We start from the raw sequence: 12,438 nt of genomic DNA, 5'->3' as shown, positions 1-12,438 counted from the left end.
AATATATCATAAGACCAATAAAAAAACATTTTTAGTGAATTGTTGGCCTTCTGGAAAGTATGTTCATTTACTGTATATGTACTCAATACTTGGTAGGGGCTCCTTTTGCTTTAATTACTGCCTCAATTCGGCGTGGCATGGAGGTGATCAGTTTGTGGCACTGCTGAGGTGGTATGGAAGCCCAGGTTTCTTTGACAGTGGCCTTCAGCTCATCTGCATTTTTTGGTCTCTTGTTTCTCATTTTCCTCTTGACAATACCCCACAGATTCTCTATGGGGTTCAGGTCTGGTGAGTTTGCTGGCCAGTCAAGCACACCAACACCATGGTCATTTAACCAACTTTTGGTGCTTTTGGCAGTGTGGGCAGGTGCCAAATCCTGCTGGAAAATGAAATCAGCATCTTTAAAAAGCTGGTCAGCAGAAGGAAGCCTGAAGTGCTCCAAAATTTCTTGGTAAACGGCTGCAGTGACTTTGGTTTTCAAAAAACACAATGGACCAACACCAGCAGATGACATTGCACCCCAAATCATCACAGACTGTGGAAACTTAACACTGGACTTCAAGCAACTTGAGCTATGAGCTTCTCCACCCTTCCTCCAGACTCTAGGACCTTGGTTTCCAAATGAAATACAAAACTTGCTCTCATCTGAAAAGAGGAATTTGGACCACTGGGCAGCAGTCCAGTTCTTCTTCTCCTTAGCCCAGGTAAGACGCCTCTGACGTTGTCTGTGGTTCAGGAGTGGCTTGACAAGAGGAATACGACAACTGTAGCCAAATTCCTTGACATGTCTGTGTGTGGTGGCTCTTGATGCCTTGACCCCAGCCTCAGTCCATTCCTTGTGAAGTTCACCCAAATTCTTGAATCGATTTTGCTTGACAATCATAAGGCTGCGGTTCTCTCGGTTGGTTGTGCATCTTTTTCTTCCACACTTTTTCCTTCCACTCAACTTTCTGTTAACATGCTTGGATACAGCACTCTGTGAACAGCCAGCTTCTTTGGCAATGAATGTTTGTGGCTTACCCTCCTTGTGAAGGGTGTCAATGATTGTCTTCTGGACAACTGTCAGATCAGCAGTCTTCCCCATGATTGTGTAGCCTAGTGAACCAAACTGACAGACCATTTTGAAGGCTCAGGAAACCTTTGGAGGTGTTTTGAGTTGATTAGCTGATTGGCATGTCACCATATTCTAATTTGTTGAGATAGTGAATTGGTGGGTTTTTGTTAAATGTGAGCCAAAATCATCACAATTAAAAGAACCAAAGACTTAAACTACTTCAGTCCGTGTGCATTGAATTTATTTAATACACGAGTTTCACAATTTGAGTTGAATTACTGAAATAAATGAACTTTTCCACGACATTCTAATTTATTGAGATGTACCTGTATATATATATATATATATATATATATATATATATATATATATATATATATATATATATATATATATATGGATTGGTCATCGTGAGTTTCTGGACTTTTCTCACTGGGCCGGGAGGTCAAAATGATTCTAAGAGATAGCGGTAGACTGTTCCACAATTTCGGGCCTGCTATAGCAAAAGCACGCTATCACCCCTCGACTTTAATCTGGAATTAGGGACCATCAAGAGTCTCTGATCCGATAATCTTAGACATCTGACATGTGCAGGGGCAGACTAGCCGTCGGGAGCACCGTGTGTTTTCCCAGTGGGCTGCTGGGTAATTTGAGCCGGCGCAGTGCTGTGCAAGTACCGGTCCGTCCTACAGGTGATATAGACGGCTGATCTGGGATCCAACATGCCCATGCAGACCACATTACAGAGTGAGTTTTCAAAAAACTTTGTAAGGAAAAGCCAATACAATGGCTTTTATTTTATAAAACTGATATGACTTTTATTTTGAGATTACTTTTTTTAACATTGCAAATTTCCATATGAGTGCAGTAACTCTTTGTCTCACATGGATCTGATTATTTGACATACAAATCACAATAATGGTGACAACCAAAGACAACATATTAAGTATAAGATGAGCTGTGAATAATCACAATATGACAAATAACTGCAAATTACAACAAATACAATAACAGCAGCATATATAAAATCTGCAAGCAGTAAAGCTATGAACAGAACATAGTCATTTGCATAATGTATTCACACCGCAGGGAGCTGAAGTGCGCTTGCTGAATAATCCTCACACCTGATAAAAATGCGGAAAATAAGTCATGAAAAATATTACTTAGTGGCTATTTGAGTCTTTGAGGTTTACTTTGTTTAAAGGATATCAGAAACAGTGCTTGTCAAAGCATAGGGCTTTTCACTTTTTCTCAAGAAAAATCTGGGGAAGGAATTAAAACACTGCAGATATAAAGACGCAAAAAACTCACATAGAGTGAAAATATGAGCAATTAATCTGCAAAATATCTGCAAAGTTCTACACTTTAAGAGGTATGTTTCTTTTGTTTTACATATATTTATATTTGTTTATATTTATTTATGTACATATTCTGGCTGACTTTGTTTTCATTGATTTGTATATATATATATATATATATATATATATGTATGTATGTATAAACATTTACACATAGTTATGTGAGTAACTGACATTAAATTTTAACCATTGTCATCAGTGTCCTTCTGTGTGACACTTTCTTCATCTAACTATTTTAAAGAACATTTTATGATCTTGTATAGCTCTATATACATATGTAATATATTATTATTATACTTGTTGTTTCCACAACCTTATATTAACTAAGACAATGGTTTATTTGCACTTCTAGAAACAAGTTGAAAGGTGATTAAGATCTTTAAAAACTTTGAAGAAATGCTGACTTGTCACAGCACCTAAAATACACACCTTCCCTTATACTTTTATGTACATTTTAACCTAACATCTGTATGTTGGGGGAAAAGTTTTCAGACATGTTATTTGTCTGAGCTATAAAGTGCTTATTTTAGTGCTTTCTCTAAAAAAAAATCCACTCATCACATTTACAGTGGTTTTATATGTTTGAAACTTATGACAATTTTTGCACTGTGTCATGACTAGCAGTCATTAGAATGTTTTTGTTTTTTTTGTTTTTTAACACAAATATTTAAAATTGAGCCGGAAAATCTAATCAATGAGCCGGTGTGATATGGTGTGGTGTGTTGCGGGCCAGGTTTGGTGGGCCGCTCTGGGCCAGAAAGTCCAGGGCCACTTTTTAGTCCCAGTCCGCCCTTGGACATGTGTACTAGTATTCAGAAGGTCAGAGTGATAGATAGGTGCCAATATGATTTGTCTGTAACCACATACATGCATATAATAAAAAAGATGCGTGGAAAAGCAATTGTTTGATTTATATATTAATAGATCGTTCATCTTGTTTTTGATATGATGCAATGAGCACTTCTGCAGTTCAAATAAAAACACTCTCCATTGCAGAATGTTCATTTTTTGGGACAAGAAAATGTATTCTTTGTCAAATTAGACTGATGTTCCAGAAACTGTCGGCAGTCTGAGTGAGTTTGATTCGTACATTGATAGATCGTTCATCTTGTTTATGATTTAATGCACTGAACACTGCTGTAGTTTATTTAAAAACACTTTCCCCTGCTAAATGTTATTTTTTAGCGACAAGAAAACAAATTAGTTGTCAAATTAGAACATCTTACTTTTACCAGTAATACATCTAATCTGTGATCAAATTTTCAAAAGATATGGCCAGATATGCAGTCCAACATAATGCTACAGTGACAGCAGTAGGAGCACCAACTATCGACTTGGTACATGTACACAGTACATGGACAAGCAACATCAAACGATAAAGTCACTGCATGTGTGAACTTTGATTTGAAGCAAAGAATATACAGTTGGAAACTTTGATTTGAAGCAAAAAGTATTTGAAAACTGGACAAAAAGACAAAGGTACAAGTCTGTATACTTACTGTCTTTAATAAGGGAATGAACTACAATCTCATGAAGCATTGCAAATAATGGAATCAAATTAAAACGATGGATTGATAACTACTGATTTGAAGTTGTTGATTAATGTATAGAATCAATATATTTGAAGTATATTGCAAAATATTCAGATATGTTCAAATATATTTGTAGTTTAAGAGTGTAGGGAGACCGACTCGGTTGCGTCATTCACAGTGCGTCATGCAAGCGAATGGTCGCTACGTAGCTCTTTTGCCACGGTTTGTTTGCAGCGACTCTCTGATTGGTGGATTTTCCCCCTCAGGATCATGGGTAGTGTAGTTCTTCACCAGAAATTCCACTTTTAACCCTCATGTGGTGTTTAGGTCATTTTTGACCCATTTAGATTTTGTTTCTTTAATAAAAATGGTATCCCTTGAGAGGTACAAGACTTGGTGACTTCCTCCATTAGCTATCTAAACACACACACAAATCTGGACTTGATTCACTAAGTCTAAGTGGTTTTTTAAAAAAAATAGCGACACTTGTGGTGTTTTGGGTCAAAATTGACCAGCCACAGGAAATGAATAGGAAATAAATACAGAGACTTTTTTTTATTTGTCAAATAAAAATCAATAAATCAGACACAATGCAGAACACAACCACACATGAATGAAGGGGTGAGACTATAAAACATCCACAATGCAGAAAACACACCCACACATACAGGTTTGTTTGATTATATTAGTGGTCTATCATAGACCTCAATTGACTGAACGTGCACATCACTAGATTTGAAGATCAACATCATCTGACCCAATTAAGAGCTTTTATTTATTTAGTTATTTACACTGATGAGGACATTTGGCCCTTACAAGTGTAGACAAACCTGTCTATATATACTCAACATACCACACAGGTCGAAGTCTGAGTCTGACCCCTGTGTGACAAAGTTCATGCTTGAATTTTGATGTTTGATGTTTGAAATAAATGACAGGTAACAAAATAATTACTCTGTCATTTCTTTGTATCACAATCAGATTTGACTATGGCTGCATGATCAAGTCTGACAGCATATTGGAGCATCATTGCAAAATCTGACACTTCAACATAAGTGGTTTAGAAAAAATGCTACAATTTGACAAATAATAGTTTTTTATAATGCCTAAATACAGTACATGTATATATCCAATGCGTAACTTGTGATAATATCTAGAAATGAAGTTTGTTACAAAGCATGTACTGGACATAATTGTTTTTATTCCATGGTAGGTCTGTCTTTATATGTACATTAATAATCTATTCTATTCCCCTATGGAATAAATGACTGGGATTTTTACCTCCGGAACCAGACTGTTGACTCAATTCTTACAGATGAATTATTTTACAGCTGAGCAAAACTCAAAAATTTCCATGACTTCTTAAATGTTTAATAAACTCTCAGACTTTTCCAGGCCTTGAAATTTCCAGGTTTTATTTCTATTTATTTATTAATTATTTTTTTGATTTATCAGATGAAAGGCCACATTATATTTCTTGTATTTATTTATTTTCGAAAAAAAACTGTTCCCAAAAAAATCTTGCCCAGAGTTCTCCTTCACACAATATTTAAATTCAAGGCTATAAAACAAATGTAAATGTTTGGATCTATAATATGCATTCTGAGCAACAACAACAAAAAATGGTTCAAATATACAGTAAATGTTCAAATGAAATTGCCTGGTATTTATATGATACTCAAAGTTGCTTCCAAGAATACCATGGTATTACCATGATTTTAGTTACTGATGCCATTGTAGAAATATGCTATTGGCAGTCAGCCATGATTACTGCATTACAAAGTAGTGTTTCACTGGTCATGTGAACACAACCTGTAAAATTAAACAACCTGATAATACTGATATGCCTGGAATCTTCATCTGTACATGGTTTTGAATCCATTTTTCAAAAGTACTATTCATTACTTTAGGGCTTAAACTTTTTAACGAGAAACAAACACTGAGTGTAACTTTAAGTACTCCTGCCAAGATCACATTGTTAGAATGCAGATTCTGTAATTTCTTAAATTGGGCCACAGTATCCTGCTTACTCCTGTGTTGTATTAAATAATAACTTGGAGAGTGCATTAAACATTTAACAGTATCCAAATGGAAAAAAGCAGACATCTTAATTCAGCAACTCCTGCTCGAAATGCTGCCCTGTCAAGGTCAAAGGAGGGAAGGCAAAAAGTTGGATATTAAGTCCTATTAATGTGAATTCCACTCAGCTGCTGCCACAGACTGACTAAATGACTGTCAATCGAACCGTTCACTTACTGAAAAAAAAAGAAAAAAAAGAGTCTTTGCTCCTTTTGATTGGCACGCATTACTTGACACATTCCTTTTTTGCACAGTAAGACTAAAGGAGAACGTTTATCCGGCTACCATCAAACGTGTAAGCGGCCAGTCAACCCTGGGCTAAAACATTAATGCATGTGGTGATCTGTGAGCTGTGTCTTTAGGAACACAAACACACACAAAAATATATGAATTTATTCAGTTTATACATTCATTGACAACTTACCCCTTATAGTGTGAGAACATGCTTCGCTGCTGGGTCAACACAAAAGGTCAACATGTATTCAATGAACTGTACCTTTTTTTCCAGGCAATAACGGTGAAAATGTTTAATAGCTTTTTTGTAGCCAAGACTTTGAGGATGTGCCTAAACAGAAACTGACTTTTTAATATAAACCTATATTCACTGGAGGGAAAAGTATGACAACTAGCCCCGGTCTTCCTTGTATTAAAAAAAAAAAAAAAAAAAACATTAGACTTCTGGATAAGTGTTTCTGCTTAGATACTATAATCTTCATCTTCCCATGATCAACATCCCTGTAGAAACCACTTTTTGATTTTTTTTAATGTCTTATATGTGCATATTAATACATCAAAAAATTATTGAAAACCAGATTGCAGGTCATATATACAGTACCATGTGTGATTGAGTGTGCATTCGGCATGACTATCATGTAAGCAGGATGATGTATTGCTTTAGAATACAAGAGTTTTAATACTCAGCTCCTGACATTTGCACAATAAGGTGAAATATTATGACTAATATGTTGCTATTCTTCTAAATGTACATAATGCATGGGCAAGACTAAGATTCCAGTTAAGAAATAGATTGCGGTCATTAACACTTATGTGAATCTGATATCCAATCCATTCCGTAAATGTCTAAAGGCCAACACCATTCCAAAACTTCCAAAGATCTACATATATGATGTTGCACAAAATGCACACACCATTGCTTGGATTTTTTTCATGAATTTGGGGATTTTGCGAAAGAATGAGACCGTTAGCACTTCAAATCTATGTACTCAAAGATCGGATGTGGGTATCAGTGAGAAACAAGATGGATCGAGATGATTCTTTATTTAAAATGACTGTTTTTTTTTTTCTTTGACTGAGTTCTGAAATTGAATATGAATGGGCTATGTTCTCAATGGAATAATAGCATACTGCTTACTGCATACTGTGCAGTATATACTGTATACTGCCTGCTACTTTTTAAAAACAGTATGTGAGATGGTATGCAGAATGCAACAACCAAATTTTAAACTGTAGAATGATGCATTGTGGTCACATGACCTCGCTATATTGATGTTTAATATGTTTAATTCAGATACCATTTGCCAAATAAAAAAATTTAAAAAAACATTGAATTTTTATTCAATTTTGTGTAAAAGTTTCTTAAATGGGTAGTTCACCCAAAAATGAAAATTGTGAAAATTAGCATACTGTGCACGATAAACATGCCGCATACTGCAAAAATAGCATGAGTAGTATGGTAGTATGACATTACTGTACGGACACAGCCTATTTCTCCTCTGTTGTAATCTGCATCACAATACTCTGTGAAATCAGAATTATTCTCATTGCAGCACAAACATATGTGTGGGTGTTTTCTACCCAACAACAACATAAGAAAATAGGACCACATTCAGATATTTTGCAAAACAGCCAAATGTTTCAGGAAAAAGATGAACACATACACTAAAACATGACTAAGCTTCATCTATCCTCCTCATCCTCTCCTTCCAAGCATAGTGACAAAACGTCCCATTCTTCATTCAGTACTCTTAGGGATTATACTATATCAGTGAATTAGGGAAACATGGGCACTGACTAGTCTGGTTTCCTTACAGCCCAACAGCAAACCAGTGGCCATAGACATGTCTTAAAGCAGGGGTTCTCAACAGGGGCATTCAAAGGATGCCAGGGGGTGCTGAGAGCAAATTAGTTGAGAGGGTGGCATTAGGTCACAAATGGGGGGAGTTTATCAGTCATATAAATGAAATCTATTGTCAAGTTCCTTGTTGCATAAACACATTTATTTAGACTTGGAATATACAAGTTCTCCATTATATGTGTTGGTATGCCTTTGTACCGCGGTCATCTGAAGTATCTGGATTAATGGCATCAAACAGACAGGTGGAGTCACAACCTCCGCTAATGCACCTCTATGGCTCTGTAGATGGCTTCATGGACAGAGCAGCATGAGCCCAGAGCGGTTCTAGATTTGACAGAAGCCTGCCACCCCCCCCCCCCCCCACCACACACACACACACACACACACTCACACACTCACAGACACCTTTCTCTCATAATTTACTCATCCTCATGCCATCACAGATATGACTTTCTTTCTTCTACAGAACATAAATGAAGATTTTTAGAGGAACATATCAGCTTTGTAGGTCCATACAATGCAAGTGCATGGTGACCAAAATGTTAAAGCTCCAAAAAGCAGCATAAAAATAACCCATATGTCTCCAGTGAGAAAAATCTTCATCATTATACACATCTGGGATAGCATTTTTGGGTGAACTATTCCATTAAGACTGCAGAAATAGTGCATAATTCATTCAGAGCTCAGAGTTTATGAGCAAATGACTCACTATAGAGATATATAAAAGAGGAGAATTTGTCTAAAAGATGTATAATTCTAGTTTATGCCTCAGATGTCACTCTGAAAACAACAGATACTTTATGGCACATAATTCAAGATTGTGTGACAGCATCTCAACCTTAAAACCTAACTAGCACATGCATGATTTGACAAGAAATGCCACTGCACACTGTACACTGCGTTCCAAAACAACCATGTGAATAGACTAAAGTGGAACAAAAGGAGATATGAGTCCATTTTCAAGGCTGGGGACAGTGTGAATGCCTGTTAGAGAAGTCTTTGGATGTTTGTTAGATTTAAAAAATATAGTAAGATATTTTATATATTTGAATTAGAAAAATCTGTCCCACTTTATATTAGATGTCTTTAACACCTATGAACTAACATTAAATACGTACATACAATACAATGTGCTTATTGTGTTACTACATGTTGTTCTGCACAATTCTCACAAGATTCACATTTGCTGCTTCTGAGGTTGAAGTACGGGTAGGTTTAGGGGCAGAGTTAGGGTTTAGGATAAGGGTTTAGGGCAAGGGTTGGGGTTGGGGTAGGGTTAGGGTTAGAGGTAAGGTTAATAATGCAACTACAGATGTAATTAAATGCAGGAACTTTAAATGTAAGTATAATGCAACAACACATATGTACATAATAAGTACATTGTATAAAATGCTCAAGTACATAGTAGTTGCAGACACCTAATGAAATGGGTTAGAAAAATCTAAATGGCTGGTAAAATTAGGCATTCACAAAAAAGTTAAGCAAAAAAAGTTAATTACCCAGTTTGCAACATTTAAAAAAAAAAAAATATATATATATATATATACACATATTGTAAAATAGCACATTTAGTATGTGATTTATGAATTAATTTAAGCTTCAAAAGAGTAAAAAAAATCTTGTGTGCTGTCTCTTTATAAATCTAAAAACTCATGCTGACATAATGAACAAACCAATGTTCAAAAGCTTGACAACTGTCCTATTTTTTCTGGGATGTCCCTTATTTTGGCTGAAATGAAGATGTCCTGCCTATAGTCCCATATTTACAGTAGGTGGTGAAACATTCTGTAGTGAGGGCATTGTGTTTCTTACTGAAGCGCCAAAATGCCTAAGAAGGATGAGAAGTTGGAAACCCTAATGTTCGATGGGCTTCAATTGTATAGAAAGCAGAAAGGCCTCATACGTAATTGCCAGAACATTAATACTATAGCCTCTTTTCATATTCAAACTCATTCTTAGCAGCAAAAGTTTCAGTGGAATATAAGAACACTCAGCATCATAAATGAGGAATGAAGCTGTAAGTGGCTTGGATCACATGGGACTTTCCAGAAAGTTCTTAATGGATCTCATCTGCTCCTTCCTTAGGTCTTTAAATACTTCCACGGAACCGCCTCACATTTCATTGCAGGCTCGCCAGGCACAGAAAACATTTCTGTGTACATAAAACCCATTCTAAAAATCAAGCTGCAGATACAGTAAAAAAGGAATGGACTTACCCAAGTGTTGTCATGGTGACAATCGTGTACCAGAAGGAGGCCGGAATGCTGGTGAAGTTCGTTCCCTTGGTGCCTTTCTCGGCGTAGAACATGACGGTGGCAAATATGATGATGGCCATAGTGAGCGAGAAAAGGAGGAAGCCCAGTTCGGAAGCACAGCTCTTAAGAGTATAACCCAGGATCCGTAAGCCTTGAGAGTGACGTGAGAACTTAAAGATTCGGAAGACGCGGAAGACCCTCAAGGTTACGAAGGCTCCGCTCACGTCCTCGTTCTCGGGCATGACCAAGCCGATATAGTAGGGCATGATAGCGACAACGTCAATTACGCTCATGACCGAACGCATGAATTTGCAACGACTGGGTGCGGCGAAAAGCCTCATTAGGTACTCAAACGTGAAGATGAGCACACATGCTGTGTCCATGCAGAAAAATGCTAAAGAGAACTTCTCGCCGCAAGGCAAGTCTCGCTTGCTGCCTTTAAGGGGCCGACAGGGAACGGTCTCTACTACGTTTGCAATGACCGAGACGGCAATGAAGAAACCCGTGACGTAGTAGAAAACGAGAGCCATGGTGCTTGTGTGGGGGTTTTCAAAAGCTCGCCACAAACGCTCCCGAGATGTGCTGTCTGGTGGTAAAGGCGTATCTGTTGCCATCTCCGCTTCAGTGTCCTCCGCCAAACGTTCCTGGTTTTCCTTCTTTCGGTCCCTGTACTCTTCCATGCAGCAGTCGCCGATAATGTCTGGCACGATGCCGTAAAACGCCAGCTCCTCGTCGAAGGCCTGAATGCACTCTTGCCGAGGGTAGTGCAACTTGCCCGTACGGTAGAAATTCAATATTTGGCGGAACATCTCTGGGTCCCTATCAAAAAAATATTCCTGAGTGTCCTCGTTGAAGAAAAATTCCTTTTCCGAGCTGCCTAGCAGGGTGTCGGGATAGCGGTCCAGTGTGTTTTTCCATGTCTGGAAGCGAAGCCCGCTTACGTTGACAAAAAGAATTTCATCATTGCGGCTCTTTTTGTCCAGGGGCGGCTTGGGCATGGTTTTCTTCGCCAGAGGAAGCCAACCAACCGCTGCCGCCCTGGCAAAGGGCAGCCATGTTGCCACTCCAGCAGCCATCTTTATTTCGGTGGCTAAACTTTGTGACTGCAACAAATACACCAAAAATGGAGAATGCCAATCAGCCCTGAGTTGTTTTTCTAAAACTTTTTAGACTAAGAAGAACAGGTATTTCCAAACTAGTCATCTGAGCTAAGGGCCTGAGCACCCAGACTGGTTAGTTGAAATGAGTCCTTCAGCTTGTCAATGCATTTATTTTGCTAGGAAGGAATTCTGTGAGGTAATGTTTTCATCATCAATGAAAGGGTCTACAAAATTTGAAGAACTCAAAGTGTCGAAGCCATTGAATCTCAGGTAAACTGGCTGTCCATGTACTAAAAATTATTCCAAAATTACCCATGAAAATTAGCCAATTCACTGCTAAACTTTTTGTCGGCAGACTCTGGCTGTTCAAAGAAACAGTTCAGCCATCTAAAGGGTTAATGCTCTTGGCCATTGCTAGCAGGCTTTGCCAGAAAATACTGATTTGTTGCAGTACTGTGCCGTTTCCAATTTGTAATCATCTGTGATGATGCTTTCTGAAGTTAGCAAAAGACTACTTTTCCTCTGTTGTGTTCATTCTTGATTTTCCTCTTTTTGTGCTGCTTTCCTAGTTTGATTATAAGATTTATCCATCGCTTTTTCTTTCCTCTCTTCAAGCTTTAAGTAGCTACTCAGTTTCAGAGGACACTTTTGGAAAGAGCTCTCAGTATCATAAGCGCCTTGATTTCTTGTATGGCCGTTCCTTCATGCACCTGTCATGAAACAACACAACAAAATTTTAGATCAAACACACTTCTGACGTTCGAGGGAAGTCTGGGCCATAGTAAAGTTTCTTGTCCCACATGTATTGTGTCAGAGACTGTTAAAATAAACAAGCCTGAAAGTCAGTTTATAATATTTCTCATAAACAACTTCAAGAGAAAATCATGTGCGCTTTGCACTAACTACAAAAAAAGATGTGCCAATACAGGAATCAATTTAAAATACAACATGCATTGAGATTTACA

At 37.6% G+C, this 12,438-nt stretch overlaps 1 protein-coding gene across 2 annotated transcripts in view; it reads right to left on the bottom strand.

Moving 5' to 3' along the window:
• LOC127415029 (potassium voltage-gated channel subfamily D member 1-like) overlaps nt 1-12,438 on the bottom strand; it is a 115,750-nt gene that overhangs the window by 88,070 nt on the left and 15,242 nt on the right. For both annotated transcript variants that reach the window (XM_051653495.1, XM_051653494.1), the window contains one exon: nt 10,335-12,183. In XM_051653495.1, coding sequence (XP_051509455.1) covers nt 10,335-11,449 — 1,115 coding nt within the window. In that variant the 5' untranslated portion in view covers nt 11,450-12,183. The remainder of the gene's footprint in view (nt 1-10,334; nt 12,184-12,438) is intronic.

Source organism: Myxocyprinus asiaticus, chromosome 24, assembly GCF_019703515.2.
Source record: "Myxocyprinus asiaticus isolate MX2 ecotype Aquarium Trade chromosome 24, UBuf_Myxa_2, whole genome shotgun sequence".
Classification (NCBI taxonomy): Eukaryota; Metazoa; Chordata; class Actinopteri; order Cypriniformes; family Catostomidae; genus Myxocyprinus; species Myxocyprinus asiaticus.
The sequence above is the reverse complement of the archived record's forward strand: the minus strand, read 5'-3'. Positions and strand labels throughout refer to the sequence as shown.